Source organism: Cervus elaphus, chromosome 33 (assembly GCF_910594005.1).
Source record: "Cervus elaphus chromosome 33, mCerEla1.1, whole genome shotgun sequence".
In the NCBI taxonomy this organism is placed as follows: domain Eukaryota; kingdom Metazoa; phylum Chordata; class Mammalia; order Artiodactyla; family Cervidae; genus Cervus; species Cervus elaphus.
This window is the reverse complement of record NC_057847.1, coordinates 58182046-58207200: the sequence shown is the minus strand read 5'-3', so window position 1 is coordinate 58207200 and position 25155 is coordinate 58182046. Positions and strand designations below refer to the sequence as shown.

The window sequence follows — 25155 nt, the reverse complement described above, 5'->3', positions numbered from 1 at the left end:
TTGACTCCTGACTTACAATAAACAGTCACTGGAAGTTACTGGTTATACTAATTTTTTTTTTCTTTAAACAACCAGTTTCTCAGTCGCTCAGTTGTGTCTGACTCTTTGTGACCCCGTTGGATGTAGCCTACCAGGCTCCTCTCTCCATGGGATTCTTCAGGTAAGAATACTGGAGTGGGTTGCCATTTCCTTCTCCAGGGGATCTTCCCGACCCAGGGATCGAACCTGGGTCTCCCACGTTGCAGGCAGATGCTTTAACCTCTGAGCCAGCAGGAAAGCTAAAGAATGCTCAAAATACCGCACAACTGCACTCATCTCACATACTAGTAAAGTAATGCTCAAAATTCTCCAAGCCAGGCTTCAGCAATACCTGAACCGCAAACTTCCAGATGTTCAAGCTGGTTTTAGAAGAGGGGTGGGACAAGAGATCAAAGTGCCAACATCTGCTGGATCATTAAAAAAGCAAGAGAGTTCCAAAAAACATCTATTTCTGCTTTATTGACTATGCCAAAGCCTTGACTGTGTGGATCACAATAAACTGTAGACATTCTGAAAGAGATGGGAACACCAGACCACCTGACCTGCCTCTTGAGAAACCTGTGTGCAGGTCAGGAAGCAACAGTTAGAACTGGACATGGAACAACACACTGGTTCCAAATAAGAAAAGGAGTACGTCAAGGCTGTATATTGTCACCCTGCTTATTGAACTTATATGCAGAGTATATCATGAGAAACGCTGTGCTGGAAGAAGCACAAGCTGGAATCAAGATTGCCGGGAGAAATATCAATAACCTCAGATATGCAGATGACACCACCCTTATGGCGGAAAGTGAGAACTAAAGAGCCTCTTGATGAAAGTGAAAGAGGAGAGTGAAAAAGTTGGCTTAAAGCTCAACATTCAGAAAACTAAGATCATGTCATCTGGTCCCATCATTTCATGGCAAATGGATGGGGAAACACTGGAAACTGGCTGACTTTATTTTTCCGGGCTCCAAAACCACTGCAGATGGTGATTGCAGCCATGAAATTAAAAGACGTTTACTCCTTGGAAGGAAAGTTATGACCAACCTAAACAGCATATTAAAAAGCAGAGACATTACTTTGCCAACAAAGGTCCATATAGTCAAGGCTATGGTTTTTCCAGTAGTCATGTATGGATGTGAGAGTTGGACTATACAGAAAGCTGAGTGCCAAAGAATTGATGCTTTTGAACTGTGTTGTTGGAGAAGACTCTTGAGAGTCCCTTGGACTGCAAGGAGATCCAGCCAGTCCATCCTAAAGGAGATCAGTCCTGGGTGCTCATTGGAGGGACTGATTTTGAAGCTGCAACTCCAATACTTTGGCCACCTGATGTGAAAAGCTGACTGATTTGAAAAGACACTGATGCTGGTAAATATTGAGGGCAGGAGGAGAAGGGGACAACAGAGGATGAGATGGTTGGATGGCATCACCGACTCAATGGACATGGGTTTGGGTGGACTCCGGGAGTTGGTGATGGACAGGGAGGCCTGGTGTGCTGTGGTTCATGGGATCGCAAAGAGTGGGACACAACTGAGCAACTGAACTGAACAGAAACTGGAGGTTACTGATTGTGTTTATCCATCCCTCCAAGGACAAATATAAAAAATTATCAAATCATTTTCACTGGTTGTTATATACAAAATAAAGATATATTTTTAGCAACTATCAAATTCAGACAAGAGTAATTTGCAATTAATTTTTAATGTGAGATTATGCATTGTAGGGAAGAACATTTTGTCAATTATCATCAGCATCACTGTCATCATCAACTCATCACTGTCATTATATCATTCTATTAATCCATACATTGTACAGGAGGTGATGATCAAGACCATCCCCCCAAAAAAATGCAGAAAGGCAAAATGGTTGTCTGAGGAAGCCTTACAAATAGCTGAGAAAACAAGAGATGCTAAGGCAAAGGAGAAAAGGAAAGGTATGCCTATTTGAATGCAGAGTTCCAAAGAACAGAAAGGAGAGATAAGAAAGCCTTCCTCAGTGATCAATGCAAAGAAATAGAGGAAAACAATAGACTTGAAAGACTAGAGATCTCGTCAAGAAAATTATAGATACCAAGGGAACATTTCATGCAAAGACGGGCACAATAAAGGACAGAAATATTATGGACATAACAGAAGCAGACGATATTAAGAGGTGGCAACAATATGCCAAATAACTATAGTAAAAGAGCTTCATGACCCAGATAACCATGATGGTGTGATCACTCACCTAGAGCCAGGTATCCTGGAATGCAAAGTCAAGTGGGCCTTAAGAAGCTTCACTGTGAACAAAGCTAGTGGAGGTGATGGAATTCCAGTTGAGCTATTTCAAATCTTCAAAGATGATGCTGTGAAAGTGCTGTACTCAATAAGCCAGCAAATTTGGAAAACTCAGCAGTGGCCCCAGGACTGGAAAATAGCAGTTTTTATTCCAATCCCAAAGAAAGACCATGCCAAAGAATGTTCAAAGTACCGCTCAATTGCACTCATCTCACACGCTAGCAAAGTAATGCTAAAAATTCTTCAAGCCAGGCTTCAACAGTATGTGAACCATGAGCTTCCAAATATTCAAGCTGGATTTAGAACAGGCAGAGGTTCCAGAGATCAAATTGCCAACATCCATTGGATCATTAAAAAACCAAGAGAGTTTCAGAAAAACATATTGACTATGCTAAACCCTGTGTCTGTGTGGATCACAACAAACTGTGGAATATTCTGAAAGAGATGGGAATACCATACTGACCTGCCTCCTGAGAAATCTGTATGCAGGTCAAGAAGCAACAGTTAGAACTGGACACGGAACAACAGACTGGTTGCAAATCAGGAAAAGAGTATGTCAAGACTGTATATTGTCACCCTGCTTATTTAACTTGTATGCAGAGTACATCATGAGAAACGCTGGGCTGGAGGAAGCACAAGCTGGAATCAACATTACTAGGAGAAATATCAATAACCTCAGATACGCAGATGACCCTACCCTTATGGCAGAAAGTGAAGAACAAAAGAGCCTCTTGATGAAAGTGAAAGAGGACAATGAAAAAGTTGGCTTAAAACTCAACATTCAGAAAATGAAGATCATGGCATCTAACCCCATCACTTCATGGCAAATAGATGGGGAAATAACGGAAACAGTGACAGACTTTATTTTTTTGAGCTCCAAAATCATTGCAGATGGTAACTGTAGCCATGAAATTAAAAGACGCTTGCTCCTTGGAAGAAAAGCTATGACCAACCTAGGCAGCATATTAAAGAGCAGAGATATTAGTTTGCCAACTAGTCAAATCTATGGTTTTTCCAATAGTCTTGTATGGATGTTAGAGTTGGACTATAAAGAAAGCTGAGTGCCAAAGAATTGATGCTTTTGAACTGTGTATTGGAGAAGACTCTTGAGAGTCCTTTGAACTGCAAAGAGATCCAACCAGTCCATCCTAAAGGAGAGATCAGTCCTGAATATTCATTGGAAGGACTGATGCTGAAGCTGAAACTCCAACACTTTGGCCACCTGATGCGAAGAACTGACTCATTGGAAAAGACCCTGATGGTTGGAAAGATTGAAGGTGGGAGGAGAAAGAGACCTCAGAGGATGAGATGGTTGAATAGCATCACTGACTTGATAGACAGGAGTTTAAGAAACCTCCAGTAGCAGGTGATGGATAAGGAAGCCTGGTGTACTGCAGTCCATGGGGCTGCTAAGAGTTCAACAGGACTGAATGACTGAACTGAACTGAACTGAAATCTATACAGTGCTTATTATGTGCCAGGTACTATCAATACTAATGTACAGTATGTATGTGTGTGTGTATGTGTGTGTATTCTTCCCTAGAAACCTTATTAAACGGTGAAGATAGAGAAACTAAAAGGCTAGTAAAGAACAGGAACATGATTAAGCCCTGGGTAATATAACTTCATAATACTTCATTACCACTTCATTAATACATAAAATTATACCACAGGACCATGTTTTTGCAAAGTCAATGTCTGTTTTAGAGATAAAGAAAGCTAAAGGTAATCAAGACTGAGTCAGTCTTGATTATAATCTAATAGGATGATTATGTGTGGGTGATGGAGAGTAGAGTGATCCAGTGAAAGTTTGGCTTTATCCTCGACTAACACCTAATAGACCTACGTGTTAGTCATCCAGTCATGTCAGAGTCTGTGCAACCCACAGACTGTAGCCGGCCAGGCTCCTCTGGCCATGGGATTCTCCTGGTAAGAATACTGGAGGGGGTAGCCATTCCCTTCCCCAGGGGATCTTCCCAACTCATGGATCGAACCTGGGGTTCCTACATTGCAGGGAGATTATTTACCATCTGAGGCACCAGAGAAGTTGTCTTATAACACTGGGTTTGCAGGAGGAGGAGTTAAATAAATCACTCTGATATCGATGGATTTTTACTCACAGTTAATCTGACCTGAATTTAAAAGCTAATAATATTGCTTCTTTTAAAACCAGCTTATTGCCACCTACTATGAATAAAAATAGTGTTTCAGATTCACATCAAATGATATTTATGGAGTTCAAATCTATGGTAGATACTATACTTGATTTTTTGGTTGTATGGGAATGGGCTAGGGCTCTCTCAAAATAAGTACTTCATCTGTTATTCTTGCCAGGTTACCTCAAAACATAAAATCCACAATAAATAGACATGCCCTCAAACAAAAAAGATAACCTAAAACCATAACTCTAAACAAATGTTTTAGCTTATTTTCTCTAAAGGAGTAACCATGATAATCAATGTGTCCGTCATATACCAGCAAACAACACTGCTCTATGTTGGATGTTCTCTGAAATATAGTTATTAGGAGTCAGAAGATATGCTTACACTATTGAATTGATCTCTTTCCCTAGAAGAGAAACAGATTTCTAATATTGTTAAAAATGAAACAATTTACCCTGTATATTTTTAAGTTGATTTTCTAATGTAAAAATGATGTGATGGTTTCCAATATGATCTCGTGATGAAAAAAAAAAACTCATATTTATAATATATTAAATACTATAAACTATTAAAAGTTCTAGAAATTTTAGGTACTATTAATTTCCATTCTTATATAACTATAGAAAATATATTAAAGAAAAACATTATATCATGCAATTAAAATGAAGTATATCCAGCTATAAGAATAAATGAGTAGGGATATTTTTACTTATATACAGGGAGATTATTGGGAGGAATCATTGATTAATTAACTCATAATCAAATATTGTGATTGACAAATTAAAAAAAAAAACAGGAAAAAAACCAGGGGGAGGCATGAGTCATGAGCCTTCAAATATTCAATTACATTTACTTACAATCAAGCCACTGTTTGCTTGCCTTTTTTCTCTGCCATGGATCCTTTTGTAGAAAATTCCGCCTGGATTAAACTGAGTACTCCAAATAATCATATCTCTCTGATAATATACATCCATCCCTGTTATTCTTGAATTATGTTCAATATGAGAAATTTGTTGATGATCGCCACTGTAGTTGAATGGATATATAAAACCCAGGATATCAGTGTCATTAGCAATGTAGAGAACTTGATCTTCAGAGCCTGGAGATTATTATAATAAAATACAAAAATAAAGTAAATTTCAACTAATGTAAAAGCAACAAATGTACTTTTAAATCATCTTGAATTGTTATTCTTAACACAGTTTCTTGCTCCATAAAATTAAACCAGCTTTATACCATCATTTAGTCTTCATAACTTATGTATAAAACGTACTTAAGTAACATTTCTAAGAGTTATTAATATAGGTTTTCTTTGGTCAAAGCTTACCTTGTGGCTAGAAATTTTTAGTAGTTACCCTTTTTATGAAGAGGGATTTATGTTCGGTAGGTCACAATATGTTTCAGTGCTTTGCATCTGAACATTCAGATACCATGTTTTGTACTCAGCCTCATACATTTCTGTTTTTAGTTTATGTACCTGAGTGATCATTACCTTTGGCTAACAAATAAAAAATTATGAGATGAAGAGTCTTCTTCTAATATTCACATATCTCAACAGTTCTCTTATCTTATTATACAAAGATAACAGTATTTATTGCCATAATCTCAATATTTTCTAGAATCTTGCTAAGCTAAAGGTAATCATGTAGCCTGAAGTTTTGACACCTACAATATAATATTGATGTCATTTGCATACATAGATAAGAAAACCCTAAGGTGAATCCTGAAAATATTAATGAAAATATTAATGAAACCATAAAGAAAAACTGAATTTCAAATTAAAAAAAAACAAAAATCAATAACTAACACACAAGTTCAACTCTATAGACCAACAGCTCTCCCTTAGTGGATGTTTATCATGTGATAGAAGCTGCATCAAGCCTTTGACAATTTATCACCTCTTACAACAACATGGAAAGTAAGGATTTGGCCTCCCATTTTAGAGATGAAGAACTGAGGCTCTGAGAGTTTAATAACTTCTCTGAGTACACACAATCAGAGGGGATCAGTGCTGGATTCAAACACAAGTCTAACTCCATAGCCATCCTTGCTTGATTCACTATATCATGTTGCTTTCCCATTCTAGTAACTGTCTTATTAACATTGCTAATCATTCCCTGTAGTTAACAATATTTAAATTATAATATTATTTAGTAAAAACATAAGTGCATTAAAATCCACATTGAAGAAAGCCATACCTGTCATTTAATTTTTAAAAAGTGATATTCTTAAGTAGAGGAGGTCTGGATTTTAAAACATAATTTTATTTTAAAACCTTTAAGTTCTTATTCAAAATTCCATTCTCCTTATAATGCTAACCTTTAATTTAACCTGTTATTTTTATCCCAGTGGTGCAATATTTCCTTGGGTATACTGAGAGCAAGCCATACAGGAAGACATTTCATATTCTATCACACTGGTTTTTGAAGTTCTACCCCCTTCTGACAAATTGTTTCAAACACAAATGTGATTTTAAGAGTAGCCAAGTATTTGACAGTCATATAAACCTTCCCAGATTAATTAAGAATGATAATAAACTGGCCAAATATACCAGTCTTAAGAAGAAATTTATTTTATATTTTCAGGCATTAAGCCATTGTTAAAATGCAATATGAAACATTTTTCCCCATAAGATGTTTATACAGAAATTATAATAACATTTAAAATCATGGTTATTTATCTTTACCTTTTGCTATGCAGGTGTTATTTCTTTCTTGAAAATTCTGGTGACACACACATTTATATGATCCTTCTATATTTATACATTGGTGGGAACATGTGCCAAATACCAAACATTCATTAAGGTCTAGAAAAGAAGAGCTCAAAATAGTATCATCATATCCCCAATTAGTACTTTCATTCTTTCCTCATTTCAACAAAGAAAAATTTATTTTGTGTGCTTCAACTTCTTATTCCTATGTCTTTCATTGTCTTTTCAAACTCTTACATTGCTCTGTGATATTTTCTGGCCATAACCGTTTTTTTCCTCAATATTTTCACTATAATGACTCATCAATTGTGCATTGCTTGTTAATCCACTTAACATTTTGAAATATCCATTCCCTAGTATTTTCATTGACTCAAATAGACATATGTTGGTGTTTCTGATTACCTACCTCCATACATTTGTACATGTCATATGCTATTCTTTTGTCCTATAATACCCATGCTCATTTTATATAGTGAATTTCTACTTATCTCTCAAGATTCACCTGAAGTGAAGTCTTCCTTCATTTCCATCAATAAATGGCAATGAATATCCATCACATAGATTCTCCACTCTTTGCTAGCTTGGGATTTCTCTCTTATGCCATTCTCACACTATATTTCATATATGTGGTAACATATCCACTACTTGACTGAAGTCATAAATTAGTATTTAATCATTGTTTTATTGCCAGCATTTTGGACAATTCATGACAAAGAATGAAGACATAGATAATATACTTCTGGCTTCATAATAGAAAGTGACAATGTAATAAGAAGGGCCAACTGAATAAAAAAGCAAATAATAAAATCCTGAATACTTGTATAAAATGAATAAAATATATGATTTTTAATAAAATCCTAAGTAATAAATAAATCTTAGGCAATAGTCAATGGCTTAACACATGCCCCAAAGTTTAAAATTTTAAGGTGATTCTGGTGAATCACCTAGTTTCTTTTGCTTCTGCTTTCAAACAGCTTAATTCCTCTGCCCCCTTAATCAATTATAGTTGCCCTAATAAATCTGTAAGATAAATCCTTCTCTTGAATCAGAGGAATTTAAGGATAAGCACAGCGGTAGTAATTATCTCTTGTTTAGCACTCAGCAGAGTCTTAAAACCTCAATTGTAGAGATAAGGACTTTCCCAGTGACATTTGTAAATGACAGTGCCAAGGCTTAAACTCAGACTTCCTGATTCTCAGGGCTCCGCTATGACACTTTGCCCAAGGTGAACCTAAGCACTCTCAGGAGTGCAATTCTGCATTTAATTGCAATACAGGGTAAAGAGCTAAAACTGTATTTCCTTGTTAACAAATGGTATACCAGGGATAAGTAAAATACATGGTATCAATTCTCAGTCATAAAAAAAAGTATTACAGTAAGGAGTTGTGCATTGATAATATGGGGAAGAATGTTTGATGGCATGCTGTTAAAAGAATCTCCTTGAGGTATCACATTGCAAGGATTCCCCACTGCTCTGCGACTTCCAAACCAGTTTGAGTCACGCAAATAAATGTTTTCTAAACTTTTATTGTATTATTGCAATAAATCTTTTAACAGTTAAAAAAAAGTTTTACAACATTTATTCTTTGGCATCTGTAACTTTGAACAGGAAGTCATTTGTTGCTATGGTTTCTCTTTGAACGGAAATCAAAATAAACAAAAATCTGCATGATTGGATAAAACTTTTATTTCCCTCACATGGCCCTGTATTGGCCAGAGTCACCATTTTCTCCTCATCTCCATAACCACCAAAATGTTTAGAGCTTTTGAAGACAGTGGACGAATCTCACACAAGTCTAGGACCTAGAATAGTGCCTGGCATACAACCATTATTAATCTATTTCTATTTCTTGATTCTTGTTCTCTCAAATTTTTCTTCCCTTTAGATATTTTATTCAAAGCGCTTTGGCTTTAAAATCAAATAGTGGTTTCCTGTGCTTTTTTTCAGCTACCTATAGTAAGGACACAAAAATTTAAATTCCTTGGATTACAAATCAAGATAATCTCTCTCCCCTTCTCCATACCAAGTCAAACTGCTTTTGTCTACTATCAAAACTTCATTTATTACGATTCACAGTGATTTAAAATGAATGTAGCTTGCAGGTCATATTTGCCATGGCATGTTACTAAAAATGAAGAAATTTTCAAGAATACATTTTCTAAACTTAGTATATACAGGAAACAGAGCCCACTATACAAAAATAAGCATTTGAAAATTGATGTTATATGAAAGTAAAATCTTGAACAGGTTTAAGTGTGTGTTTTGACATAAAGTGTCTAGGAAAGAAGAAATAATCTAGTCTTGAGAAATTATTCACTTTTTTATTAAAATAGAGAAACTTAAGTTGCCAGTTTTCAACATTCCCTGTTAATAAAGAGATAAAATATCGTGAATAATCCAAACACATATACAACTTAAAAGCACAAATGTGACATAAAAATATACATATATGACACATATATGACATGATTAAAAGTATTTCCTCTATGGATGAGTGCAATTAATTTTTAAAATTCCATCTTGATTGACACAATGTAAAATCACTTTTATTTAGCCAAGAATAACACAAGGTGACATTAGAGAAGAGAGCAGATAGGTGAAAACATTTTACAACTTGAATTTGCCCTGGATAAATCAGACTTAGACAATTTAGGTTTGGCTCTAATTATAGTACCAATTTTAGTGGAGAAACTGGCAGAAAGTTCATTTAGGTCTGTATTTCATGGCAGTAAAGTCCTGGTGAAAATTATATTTAGATAGAACTTACTATGAGATTCCTGCTCCCCTAGATGCTCAATTTTTAAATGATCACAAGTAAGTTGACAGAGATTTATTTAAATCCTGTCTTTGAATTTTAGGAGACACTCTTGATAATAACATAAAGCACTGTTTAGGACGTTGTGTTAGGATAAAAACCCACCATTCTCTAAAAGCAAATTACCTATTGCAGTATTGCAAATGCCACAACTTAAAAGAAATGGGTCATCATAAACATATTCTTTCATGAATTGCTGCTAATTCTTCAATAGCTTCTGAACAAGCAATTTCGTTATTTGCATTTCAAAACAGAATTGTAGCAATACAATTGAAATTCCTGCAGGTCTGAATCTGCTATAGAAAAGGCTTTATAAGCCTCAGCAATGGTTAGCTTAGCAATACAAACAAACAGGCTCTTGACCCCAGGGACTTTCACTCTCATAAGTAAAATGATATCCCGCAGATATGTACCATTCGGATGAAAATCAGTCCTCTGTCATCTCACAATTTAGCAGCCCTGGGAGTCTTTCATAACCTAAAGATTTAAGAGCAAGCTGTTCAGGAAATGTACTATACCTTCACACTGTCTGTTTTTCATGTTTCTCTGAAATCCAGGCTTACAGCGGCAGAAAACAGATGTTTTTATTTGATTACAATATGCATCATCTCCACATGGATTCACATTATCTTCACAGGTATACTCATTGGGAGCTAGGATTTAAAAATATGATCAAAACTAATATAATTCTAATTCCTGAAGTGGGAGTTTACTATTTTTCTTAATTTAAAATTACATTTATTGAAACCCTTATTATTCCATAGATTATTCTTTTTGAATTTATAAGGTCATGATCTTCTCTTCATATAAGCCTTCATTTCTTATAAAAGAATAGAAGCCGATAAAAACCAAAATCATTTATACTGAATATAGTTTAGACCAAGCTACCAGCAGCTGATATTTATAGCTGTTATTAAGCTATACTACTTTCTAAAAGGAATTCACATCAATGGTTCTAATGATAGACTACCTTTACCACAATATCATTTGAATGTATGAGAATCACATTCTTCTCTAAGAATGAAAACATTTCCTAGAAGCTACCTAGAGATGTAGGCATCTATTGTTAACTTAAACTTAGTATTCAGGGACTCAGTCAAGAGTACTACCATGTTACTCAAGCAAGAGGTTAAATCATCAGTTCTTAAACATATACAGGGAGCAGCATTTGAGTGTGGATCATGTTCCAATGGACATGGGTTGCAATACAATTTAGGACAGATTATGTGTTATTTGCAGTTTCTAGCAGGGTATTTTGGGGAAGGCAATGGCACCCCACTCCAGTGTTCTTGCCTGGAGAATCCCAGGGATGGGGGAGCCTGGTGGGCTGCCATCTATGGGGTCGCACAGAGTCAGAAACGACTGAAGTGACTTAGCAGCAGCAGGGTATTTGCAACTTCATTGCTTTATCTCCAATTCAGGAAAATGTTTTAGAGTACAAATAAAGGAGATGGAATATTATAGGGGTAACATTGAATGATCTATTTTCTACTTAAGCAAATTCAATTACTGAAAAATATGAGAGCCTTAATTATCAGAATTATAATTATTACTAAATCCCATTGATTTTGGATATTTTGCAATTAATTAAGCTGTGCACGCACACTCAAGTCATGTCTGACTCTTTGCAGCCCCATGAACTGCAGCCCACCAGGCTCCCCTGTTCATGGGATCATCCAGGCAAGAATACTGGAGTGGGTTGCCATTTCCTTCTTCAGGGGATTTTCCTGACCCAGGGATTGAATCTGCAAGTCTTGCATCTCCTGCTTTAGCAGGCTTTACCAGCTGAGGGTTCTTTACCAGTTGAGACACCAGCGAAGCCCCATTAATGAAGATACACCAGTGTAATTATACCATGATTGAGATAAATATGGCCATATCCTGGTGGATACTGCTTCATCAACCAGTGGGGAATAACTTACATACAAATCAGAAAAAATAAAAGACTCACTCATTTGTGACTTTTATAAGCAATCAGAATTTAGGGTCACAAGCTTAATTATTTTTCTCAATATGAAAAATCATATATCAAACATGAAACACAAAATTATTAATAATCAAAATCTCATGACTCAAGTATCATAACACTCTAACAATAAAATAACAATATCTTCTTTGAGAATGGCTCAGCAATGGAGTGAACTTTTAAAGCATTAAATATATTATTAAGATGTTTATCATCATTCAACCTAATATAACCATAAAATTCAAAAACTACTAAATTTATATTTTGTAAAATAAAATATTAAGGAATATAGATTTCTTTGCTGATATCAGAGTCTGTATTTGAATACTGAGTTTCCAGCTTCAGCTTTAACAGCTGAAGGCAAAATCAGCCTTGCCTACCTCATACTTTCTGTTATTAATTTAAGTGATATTCTAAGGTTATTTTGGCAAAGGCTTTTTTAAAAAAAAAGTATTACTTAAGCATGTTTTGAAGAGCAATCTTTTCTCACAGCAATAAAGAAAATTTTAGGCATGTTGAAGCAGAAATTCAACTTGCATGTTGTTGCACTTTAACAGGAAACAAACTCACCTATTCTGCAGCCTTGTTCATCTGAACCATCTCCACAGTCATCAAGTTGATCACACTGAAGGTCCATGGGGATACATTTTTTATTACTGCAAGCAAACTCATCTTTTTTACAAGGTCTTGCTTTATATGTAAGCTTACCTATGAAGTTATTAAAAAAAAAAGATCAGTGCTTCACAGAATCAAAACAAATTTACTGAGTCTGTAACAGTTTTAAGATTTTTACTAAACGCTATGAAAAACATGGATCCATAATCCTTTATTTGAAGCTCTTGGGGCTAAATGAAAAATTTCTGAAATTTTTGAACCTTAGAAAAAATAACACTATATTTACCCTATAGTAAATAACTATATTTCCACGTGAAAATGTTTGAATATTTACCAAAAGTGAGATTCTTTTTTAAAGTAATATAAACTATCTCAGGTCAGGTCAAGTCAGGTTCTGTCACCAAATGATTTTGCTGAATATTTCAGTAAGGTATTTAGTTTTTTGAATTTTAATTTCTGAATTGTGTAAAAGGGACTGTGTACACACATACACAATCTATATAAACACCCCACTAAAGAAACTGTTTAACAGAATATTTTAAACCACTATGCCGTTTCTCTCATGCAGTACATTCTGGAATAAAATACCTATAACCAATGGAGATTTACAGACTTGGAGAGATTCAGTTGCACAGCTCTATTATGCATATGAAATGTTAGTGGATTATCTTCACATACTGTCAGAAAATCAAGTGCTGATAATCTGCCATCAGACATGCCACATGAAAATATTTTTTTTAATTTCTTGAGCCCTAATCACTGTATTATCTGTAGTTCACATGGAATCAATTATTTTGCATTAAATGGATTTACCACCACAGGGATCTTCATCTGAGTTGTCCCCACAGTCGTCGATCCCATTGCAAATTTGCTCAGGCTGCAGGCATATTCTGTTATTTCTGCATCTGTGAGGTCTTGTGGGTGGGCAAAGAAATTTGTCTGAAAAGAAGAAAAAAAAAGCAGCTCCTTTGGGTATACTGACTTACGAAGAACCATCTTTCTTTTGTCATCTTTTTATTTTCTTCCTTTTCAAATCCATGATCTACCTTTTCGGAATATCTCTTATTGTGGAAATTGCTTACATGCAGCTATGAGAAAAATGTGTGATAATAGAAGTTATGATCCTAGTTATTTAGATTAATTACAGAAGAGAGTGCACAGCTGAAATGCTGAATGAAGTAAGGAAAAGAGTCAAACGTCACGGTCTTATTTACAAATGCCTTATCTTAGCTGAGTTTCTCTAGTGTACCAAATTAATTTATGCCCACGTTTTATATAACATGGCAGGAACAGTTATCTGAAAGAGCAATTTCACACAGAATAGAGCTTGAGCAAGCATATGTTACAGATCCAAAACTGAAAAAATAGGTCATTCAGAAAAAAAAAAAAAATCCCAATAACACTAGAGCTGCATTTCTCAATCTCTGTCTGTCTCCTTGAACAAACAGGTAGATATGTATTTAAGGCACATAAGGTGATCTTATTTATTCATGTTGTGTGTGTGTGTGCAATTTAAAGAAGCAATGAAATCCAGGGAAGTTTACACTTGTCTTTTCCATCACTACAGAATCTGAAGACCTGTACCGCTAAAGTATGAAGCATCTTTAATGTCTTTTCTTCCTCACATGTAGGACAATCCAGGGCCCGTTGCTGGCTGGTCTCCTCATATTCTCACTCTAGAATTCTCTGCTTAGACAGTCTCATTCATTCTCATAGATTTACTTGACACTATCCTCTGGAGACTTTCAATTTTCTATATAATTCTAGCATCTCACAATTAATTAGAGTATGTTCCGTGGGGAATTTAAAATTCAACAATTTCAAAACTCAATTCTTCATTATCTTCCCTTGACCTCTGTCTCCTCAGACAAACTATCTTATTTCCATAGTTCAGTTAGTGGCACATCATAGGCACAAGTTTAGGATTATCCTACGTGTACCTTCCCATTAGGCTTCAACTCTTATTAGTCAACAAGTGCAGTTGGAATTGTCCCCAAATTTGCCCGCTCATCTCCATGCACACCAGTTACAACTCCAGAAGCTCAGCTCTTCACTCTTTGTTACAGAGATGACTGTAGTAGAATCCTTAATGTCTGTTTCATTGCTCAACCTAAGATCTTCCCAAAGCTACCAGAACAGTCATCTGATCATTTCTTTCATAGTTATCTGTCACTTCCAGAATAAAATGTATGGTATTTTATTTGGCATAATAGACTAATAATCTTGTCCATGCCACTCCTACAGGCTCATCCCTTGTCACTCTTAGGATTCTAGCAATACCACTTTATTAGCTCCTTAAATATGCCACATCCCTTTTTTGCCTGACTTTCTTGCTTTAATTAAAATTTGGTTCACATTCTAAGCAGAGTTCCTCCCCTTCAGGTTTTTTAGGAACTGACTGTTCTCAGTCACTTCAGTTGCATTCAACTCTGTGACCTATGGACTGTAGCCCACCAGGCTCCTCTGTCCATGGGGTTCTCCAGGCAAGCATATGGAGTGGGTAGCCATGCACTGCTCCAGGGGACCTTCCCAGCCCAAGAATCGAACCCATATCTCTGGCATTTCCTGCACTGTAGGCAGTTGGGAAGTGCATTAACACACTAAGACCCCCTAAATCTTGTTCCCATTAGCTCATGGTATCAGAAAGTGGAGAAGCCAACCTACAGATCTGTCTCCTGACTGCCTTCATAAGGCCTGTAACTGGTCTGTTATCAGCTGTACGCAGCCCTCTTAAACTGCTGCTGTAAAATTGCTCAAATCTCACATTATCCCATAGTTTTCTACCATAGCTTCCAGAACTCTGCTACTATATATTCCTATTCCTTTTTAAAAAATAAACTAAAACCAAAACTGTTATTTTGAGGTCCATGCATTTGGTTATGTTTTTTTCTCGCATTATTTTCTCATCAATCTTATAAACATCACCGCCTCCCAATTCACTGAAGTTTGTAGCACCTTTCCTCACAGTTCTTTCTCTCTATCCAAATTATTCCAGCCTCCTAGGTGACATCAAAATCCATATGAGAAAACCAGCCAATAAATGCACCTCTTAGCTTCCTGAATTTTTCATACCACATATTATTTTATTATAATCCAGCTAGGCCAACCTTTCTTCTAGAATGTTGTGCACATAGGTGGACTTCAACAAATTTATCTTAATTCAGCCAATGACAGTTCCCATTGCTTGCAGATAAGAAACATTTACTGATATACCTGAAGGTATTATTTCCAATTGCTTCATTTACAAAGCCACTGATTTTAATGATCCAAATTCAGACTACAATCTTCAATTATCCAACTTCTTAATTCAACCAGTCTCATTAAAGACACTTTTTCAGTCTTACCTGAAACATTAGTCCCTTGATACTAACTCTTACCTATTCACCAATAGGTAAGTCTAACTCTTACCTATTCACCAATGCCTTTTTTCTTTTTATTTCCCTTTCTGCTGACATTAGATTCTAAATTCTATTTGTTTTTATGATTTTAATAGCTTTGCTGAGGGCTAATTTACATTCCATAACAAGTAGTAGTCATTTAAATGTACCACATTCTATTTCTTAATTTACTTATTTGATATTGATAACCTATTATATTTTGAACATTTTTCTAAGTATTAATACTTAGTCTAAATGATCTGCATTCTCTGGCACTTTTGCTTTTATCCTTCTTAATTATCTAACAGAATCCCCAAACTTAGGTAAATGAAGCCATCTGCTATCCCAGTGTGTGCATTTGGGAAGCCTAGGAATGCTGTAGATAATCATACTGCAGTGCTGACTGCTATCACAAATATGAATATTTATCAATGTCAGATAGGCCCTGAACACTACTTGGAAATCACTCATTTATATCTATATTTATATATTTTTTTATACATAATGTCATTCTTACCCTTTGAATCAATAATGATTCAAATCTATGTTCCTTTCAAGTCTCCCTACCACACCAACTTTTCACATTCTATATATGAACATACTTCCTTACTATACACAAATAAGTGGAAATAAAAAGATAAAAATTATTATATCAATAAACATCTGTCCCTCACCTGCATATACATATACTCTATCAACTCATTTTGAGGGGTCACTTCTGTTGTTGTTGTTCAATTGTTAAGTCCTGTCCAATTTTTTGCTACCCCGTGGGCTGAAGTCCCCCAGGCTTCCCTGTCCTTCACTATGTCCTGAAGTTTGCTCAGATTCATATTCACTGGGTTGGTGATGCTATCTAACCATCACATCCTCTATTGTCCCCTTCTCCCTTTTGCATTCAATCTTTCCCAGCATCAGGGTCTTTTCCAATGATTCAGCTCTTCAAGGGGTCACTACCCTTATATAAAGCTGACTGTTTTAACTTGCACTGAAACTCAATTTCCCTGCCTCTTCAGGAACCATTTCATCTTTTTTGTAATATTTTATTACCTTGGTATTTTTCTTGCCATACTTCATTTTTTTTTCCTAATCATCTTACTACTCACCTGAGTCTCTTCTGGCTACTCATATTTATTTAGATGTTTGGTGCCCTTGATATTCTATCTTAATCCCTTTCTTTTATGTTTTGCTCCCTTTCTGCCTGAATCTTACAAATTCCATAGAACTTACTCTACATTTTCATAGAATTTACTACATTTTCTGCTGACCGTCAAACTTATATTTCTAGACCAGCTCTTTAAGCTCTAGAACCAAACACCTAGCATCTCCTTGTGATCTGTACTTAATGTCTCCTCAAATACATCCAAGCCAGACTTCTAACCTTTACTTGCAAACTGTTCCTTTTCCTGTGTTCCCCAGCTATTCAAATGTACAAGCAAGAACAGCCTATAAATTACACTTGCCAACTTCCTCTCTCTTTCTCTTCCTATGTCCGATCCATTATTTATTCCAATTCATTTTGCTTTTAAAATCACAATCAAATTGTGTATACGTTGCCATCATGTGCTGTCATTATCTTAATCCAAGCTACCAGCATAGATTGCCTTGAGTTCTGCAATTATCTTAACTATTCTTGCCTCTTTCTATCCAAATCTGTGAAATAGAAATATGACTCTGTGCCTCCTCTACTTAAAACTCTATAATATTTTCAGTTGGTTTCAAGATAAATCTAAAAATCCCTCCCCAGACTCACAAAGTTTCAGGTATCTCTCCTGTTAGTTCAATTTTGTCCATTATCTAGCATGCTCTGTATTCGCCAAGCACACGTATCATTCAACTCCTCTAGTAAACTGTGGTTTGCTCTATCTCACGGCCTTTCTACATCTTGTTTCCTTTGCCTAAAATATTGTGTCATCCACTCCCACTCCATCCCTTTCACCTACTTGGATGCTATAAATCTCTCAGACTCAAACTCAAATGTTACTTCTCATAAAGTGAGACTGAATAAAACCCTATATAGAATAAAACTGCAAAATTCTATATTTGTATAATTTATTATACTTCTTTCAGCACATATATCATAGTTTGTAACTATGTGTTTTGTGATCATTAATATTCCTCTTCCACTAGATTCTCAGCTCTGCGAAGTTAGGGTTCCTATCTGTTTCTCTCATCATTATCTCACCAAAAACAATCATTATCTCTAGTTTAACAGCTATTAAATGAATGAATGATACTTTCCCCCACACTGTTCTCTATACCTATGGTGTATTTTAGTCTACTTTTAATTTTCTTTCAGGCAGAGTTCATTTTATCCCTCTACACCTTGTCTTTATTTAATTCTACTATTGCTAGAAATATAATACCTGGAAATTATTATTTTCCAACCAGAATATGATCTCCTTGTCAAAGAAACCATGTCCTATGTTTTTAGCACAGTCTCCATCACATCAAAACTTGACTCATTGTTGATACTTATGACTGAGGGGAATGCAAAAACATTCACAGAATTAAGCTGGATGTATTTTACAAGTTTTCCAACAACTGTGTAATATGTCCTTTAGAATCACTTTCTGGCCCTGGAAATGGATCTGTGGGGTGTGATCTGGAGCCCCACATGGTTAATTAGTTTCCAAACAAATCCTATACCACTCACTAGTTTTTGTGCTGAAATGGAATACAGAATAGAGGAAAAAACATATTTTATTAAAAATAATAGTTTCTGGCTTGTCTTGGTAAACTTTGAAATATTTTTGAATTTGAAAAAATTTCAAGTAAAACACTTGAAATATTTTTTTCAAGTATTATGATTCAGAAATAATGCTATCGCTGGTGATTCTCTAGAATTCACTCTGTAATGTTGTGTAGAAGAACTGAAATTGAAATTTAGTTACGTTACTTATCAGGGGTACCTATAGAGAACAATTCTCCAAACACTACCTTTTTCAAGTTTTAAAACATGCTTAAAATAAAGCCACCTCCTTGCTTTGGAGCTTTTTATTCAACTGAGTCAATATCAACATCTATAAAAAATTAGTATAACTTGATTTACCAAATAGAACACGGAATATAAGTACATATATGTACATGTAACTACATATATTTATGCTATGTTTTCTTTAATTATGTGAATATTTATATTTATATCCAAAGCAGTAGCATTTTTCTTTAAACTAAAAGTTAAATTTCCTTTTTATGTTGATTAGAAACAAAGAATGACATTAAGAATGACAATATTTACCAAATACAGGAAATTGTTTAATTTGGTGATCTAAAGCTGTGCATTTAGAGTTGTTGGTTGCACAATATACTTGTGACAAATGTCAGTCAGAAGTAACTTGAATTTGAATTAGAAATAAATTTTAAGATTTTTCAGACTTAAATGTTAAATAACTCCTAAATGTAGTTATCTGCCTAACTCTTGTAAGACAGATAGATGATCGATAGATAAATCGATAGATGTGAAAGTGTTAGTTGCTCAGTCGTGTCTGACTCTTTGTGACCCTAAGAACTGTATAGCCTGCCAGACTCCTGCATCCATGGAATTCCCCAGAGAGGAATATTGGAATGGGTAGCCATTTGTTTCTTCAAGGGATCTTCCTGACCCAGGGATCGAACCCTGGTCTCCCATATTGCAGGCAGATTCTTTACCATCTGAGCCACCTGGGAAGCCCCTAGATAGATAGATAGATAGAAAGATAGACGTGTGTGTGTGTGTGTGTGCGCGCGCGCGCACGCACGCATGCTCTCTTCAGTCATGTCTGACTCTTTGTAACCCTATGGACTGTAGTCTGCCAGGCTCCTCTGTCCATGGGGTTCTCCAGGCAAGAATACTGGATTGGGTTGCCATAGAGAGATATACAGATAAATTGATAGATAGATAATATCTGTATATCTCTATGCATATTTATCTCCCTTCTCTGAATAACCAGTCTCAGTAGTGGGTGATTTGTGAAAGTATGTGATTTTATTATGCACATTTTTTTCCATACTTATTTGTCAAAAAAATTGTTTTAACCTAAAACATCAATTGGGTATAAAGCTTAAGTCTTTATATGAACCTTACTCAATTCAAAAGGTGAACTACTCTAAATCCTCCTAGACAGACCATAATCTATCTTTTGAGTAGTGTTGACATGTGCAAGTTCAGATTTAAGAGGGCTCTCAAAGTCGTAAACTCTGAGCAGGGTTATTATTACTTGAGCAAAAGCTGTATCTGTGGTTACATGTTATCTACCTAACCCTGGGATGGCAGAATTTGTGGTTCACCTCACCACATCATTGAATCATGCTGGCGCACTACACCAGGGGAGGAGAGTAGAATCTAGAGCCGTGGGAAATGCCATACCACACATGTCAGGAGCTTCATCAGAGTTGTCTCCACAGTCGTCTTCTCCATCACACACCCAGAAATGCAGTTTGCAAAGTGAATTGTTGCAAAGGAACTCATCTGCTCTACATATATTTCCTCCTTCATTTTAAAACAAAAGACAGATATACAGCATAATTAATTCCAGTCAGCAAAACACATATTTCTCTAATTCTTAGCACAGTAGAAGTGTCTCATTTCCTTATTTTTTTCCTGTAAAATATTATACGTCCAAGCTTTTTTAAAAACAGTATTCACTGTCAACTTTTCAAAGCAATCTGATATCACCCTCACATGTATCATATTTTCTTTACAGAATATTGAGAATAAGATGATAGAATGAAGTTTTCTTTAAAAAAAATTACTTGTTTTTTTGTTTGGCTGTGCTGGACCTTATTTGCAGCATGTGGAATCTAGTTCCTTGACCAGGGATTGAACCTGGGGCCCCTGCAATGGGAGCATTGAGTCTTAGTCACTGGACCACCAGAGAAGTCGCGAGAATAAAGTTTTCTTAAATATAAATTCCCTTCCATTTCACATCATTTCTACATTATTGAGTGTAAAGAAACTTAGGTTTCTAGTACTAATTTTCATTACCAAAAATTATGCTCTTCTGGCAAGAAAAGTTACTTGAAAAGCGATTTAATAATTCATTTGTATCTGAAAACTGACAAACTGAATCATGTAAGACAGAAAAACCAGTAAAATGTTTTTATAGTCATAGAGAAACAACTAATTTCATAACAATTATAAGTTGGTGGGTTCGATCCCTGGGTCAGGAAGCTCTTCTGGAGGAGGGCAGGGGGATCCACTTCAGTATTCTTGCCTGAGAATACCAGAGACAGGAGCCTGGTGGGCTACAGTCCATAGGGTCACAAGGAGTCAGGCATGATAGAAGCAATTTCTAATGCATGCACGCATGCAGAAGTTGGTGATGTGATGAAATACTGTGCTGTGTGCTTAGTCACTCAGTTGTGTCTGACTCTGCGACCTAGGGACTGTGGCCCACCACGCTCCTCTGTTCATGAGGATTCTCCAGGCAAGAATACTGGAGTGGGTTGCCAGGACCTCCTCTAGGGGATCTTCCCCACCCAAGGACTGACCCCAGGTCTCCTGCATTGCAGGTGGGTTATTTAACATCTGAGCCCCCAGGGAACTAGCTATTCTAATAAACACTGTACTATGGGATACTCTTATGAGTATTTTTAATTTATTTTTAAAGAATATATCTTTACTTTCAATTTAATTTTTAATTTTTTGGCTGTACCACATGGTATGTGGGATCTTAGTTCCTTGACCAGACCAGAGATTTAACCCCATACCCTCTGCGTTGGAAGCCCAGAGTCTTAATTACTGGGCCTCCAGGGAACTCCTTTGTGACCATCTTTTAAATGTTTTCATCCTTTCTCTTTTTAAAATTAAATAGAAAGCAGCAAGAATATATGGACATTCTAACTTTAAGTTAAATACACCTACCACAAGTAAAGGACACAGAGTATAAATAAACTTTAGTTATATATGTCTAGATACATAGCACTATATAGCAGAAACAGCAATGGTTAGGGAATTAAGAACTTGCTTTGTTTTGCTTTGGAAAAGTGTATTAATTTCTATGGAGCTTAACATCTTCATATCTTACAAAAGAGGTATGATTAAGATTTATAAGATCATATTTTCAAAGAGTACCTGGGGAAACAACACAAAGAAACTTGATGGGAATGTAAAATGAAGATAAATGATTGCCTTCAGAGACTTATACTACCAACTTAAATTTCATATATAACATAAGAAATACTGTTTCCATATTGGCAAGATTTGATGGTTGAACATGTTGACATGTTTAAAATGGATATGTTTATTAAAACATAGAGCTGCAGACTGATACTGCTCATCCTTGCAAGCCTAGAAAATTCCAAGAAAGAAGTATTATTCATCTTGTGGATATACTTTTGAGAGAATAATAACCCTAAGCTTGTTAGGGTCAATAAGCTCTTATTCTTTTGAGCTTTGACTTGCACACAAATCTCTAGTAATTCACTTTCAGTAGCAAAGATTTACTTTAGGAAATGAGGACAGAATCAGATTTGGGTTTTAGAGTGACAACCTTAGCTACAGTGTGGAAAGCTTAAACATGAAAACAGGGAGAGTAAAGCTAAGACAAGAAAAAAGACCAGTTTGAAGAATGCTTGCAGTCAATCAGAAAAGAATGGATGGTAACTTGATTTAGAGTAGTTGTTGATATATTTGAGAACTCTTCAGGAGGTAGAATCGTCAGGACCTGATGACAAACTTGATGAGGGGTAAAGGGAGATGAGTAGTCAAACACAGGACTCAATTTTTGGTTTATTTGGACCATTTGGTGAATGCTGGCATTATTCAATAAATAACAGAGCATAGCATTTGGATCAGTATTGGTGGAAATAATGACATAATCCATTTAAGTTACTGGTAAGACAACCATGTGGTGATATTTAACAGGCTAGAGGATAAATGTGTCTAAAATACAGGAAAGGTTTCTGAACTGTAAATGCATAGTTGAGAATGATCAGAATATAGATGTTACCTGAAATTTAGAATATAACCCAGAGGAAATTAGCATTGAAAGATTGAATGAATAAAGCAAAATCTACAAAAGAGACTGAGAAGTAGCCATAGTGGTCAGAGAAATATCTGAAAAGTGTTCGAACAAGAAGGTAATAGTTAGCACATATAAATAATGCTAAGACAGTAGATTTAGTGAAGTGGTGGTGGGTTTAGAAAAATGTTTGCAGTTGGTTATCATATACACAGAAGTAATAGTTCCGAAGTTTGGCCTTAAAGGGAAGGAAGAAAAGAGGAAGTTGGGTAAGTCAGAGAGCTTGATTGCTTGTATGGAGTAAAACAGATGTCAGAATGGGTATATAAATGCTTCTCAGAAAAAAATCAGCAAATAAAGTAAGGTAGAGGATACAGCAGAGAGAAAAGGTAATTCACATGAGTTCTCTGAGAATCAAGAAAGTGTGAAGGATTTGAGATCTTAAACAAATAAAAGGATTATCCTTAGACTGGAGATGAGACAAACCTATTTTAAGAGAAAAGAAAGGCTAGGCATAGAAATAGGTAGCTTAATTAATTTTGTGTCCAGATGTTAAAATAAGCTCATGATTTTTACTGCTGCTGTGAAGTAGAATGTGAGAAAGAAAATCAACTTTTTAAAAACCTGGTAGGGTTAATGGTAGAGAGAGATGATTAAAAATATATAGGTAGATTGCTTAGAATCTTGAGTGATAGTTCAAACTGAGACCAAGAATTTATAATGCTATCAATCACAACCGTTCTAAGTTTTCCTACAAAATGCTTGACAGAACTGGTACAGCTCACAGTGACATCCTTGAGCACTAACAAACTCTAAGATACAGATAAATTCAAGTCCTTAGTGAGTCCAGCATGATGAATGTCACCACGTGAGACTTCTGACAGTTCAGTATCTGGCTTTGGGATGCCCCTTTCTTTCAAACACTTGCAATGTTCAACTATACCTGCTCAGTCATTCAGACATGTCTGACTTTTTGAGACCCTATGGACTGTAGCTTTCCAGGTTCCTCTGTTCATGGGATTTTCCTGGCAAGACTACTGGAGTGGGTTGCCATTTCCTACTCCAAATGTTCAGCTCTAAAATGCCCTAAACCTTAAAATAAGCTCAATCATCAAAATCAACACAAGAAAATATATTACCATTTAATAAGTATCTAAAAACAAACAAACAAAAAAGATAGGACAGTCTTTAGTATTAAAGATATGAATAGGGGTATGAGGTAAGTGTTGGCTTAATTCAGTATCAAAATCCACAGGATATGAAATAGAGTTGCGTTCTTTCAGAATAAAGATTCTAATGACTAAATCGTATCACGTATTATATTCTAAAATGGATGAAATTCAAACAGAATTTGTGAATATCCTTTGATTATTCAAAAAAAGTAAAAAAAGAGAGATTAGTAGCACACCAGTCTTGTTAAAAGGAAAAAAAATATGAGTTCCCAAAGGTATTGAATTAGATAACATTATAATTGTCCCCATAAGAGTGTCAGACATGCCACTATTTTTATTAAGAAGAAGAGAAATACATATGAAATCATAATTATAACACAAAGGCAAAGGTTTTATGATAATTTGATAAAGGCTTCCCATTGTACTAGGAAAAATTTGCATTTCAAACAAATGCATGAAGGGGTTCCAAGATATCCTAACTTAAAAAGCATATTGTGAAATGGCAGTAAGTGAACATAAACAATTTAAAACAGGCATAATTTAAAGAGATTAACTGGATTAAAATTCCAGTTTCCTAGTCATGTTCTTGATCAGCTCAATGGGAGGTTATTAGAAAAATAGAAACAAGCATTGTAATTAACAATAACCTGAGGAGCCAAGATGGCGGAGGAGTAGGACGGGGAGACCACTTTCTCTCCTACAAATTCATCAAAAGAATAACTGAATGCAGAGCAAACCTCACAAAACAACTTCTGATCGCTAGCTGAGGTCATCAGGCGCCCAGAAAAGCAGACCATTGTCTTCGAAAGGAGGTAGGACAAAATATAAAAGATAAAAAGTGAGACAAAAGAGCTAAGGACGGAGACCCGTCCCGGGAAGGGAGTCTTAGGCGGCCTTGCTTGGGCTGGGGTCCGGGCCTGAGTGCCCTGAGGACAATCGGAGGGAGCTTCTGTGAGGTGCCAACTTGAACTGTGGGAGACCAAAAGAGGGAAAATTGACCGGCGGGAACACACTGCCGGCCGTTCGCAGAACAAAGGGACGGAGAAAGTCCCAAGAAGAGGTCGCAGGCTGCGGACCCGCCCAGCCCCGCCGGAGGCAG

At 35.9% G+C, this 25155-nt stretch overlaps 1 protein-coding gene across 1 annotated transcript in view; it reads right to left on the bottom strand.

Annotated features, from left to right (window-relative positions):
• LRP1B (LDL receptor related protein 1B) overlaps nt 1-25155 on the bottom strand; it is a 2070284-nt gene that overhangs the window by 143188 nt on the left and 1901941 nt on the right. Inside the window, exons 72-77 of the mRNA XM_043894665.1 lie at nt 20289-20411; nt 13380-13505; nt 12522-12659; nt 10504-10638; nt 7146-7265; nt 5317-5558 (exon numbers count right to left, since the gene is read on the bottom strand). Coding sequence (XP_043750600.1) covers nt 5317-5558; nt 7146-7265; nt 10504-10638; nt 12522-12659; nt 13380-13505; nt 20289-20411 — 884 coding nt within the window. The remainder of the gene's footprint in view (nt 1-5316; nt 5559-7145; nt 7266-10503; nt 10639-12521; nt 12660-13379; nt 13506-20288; nt 20412-25155) is intronic.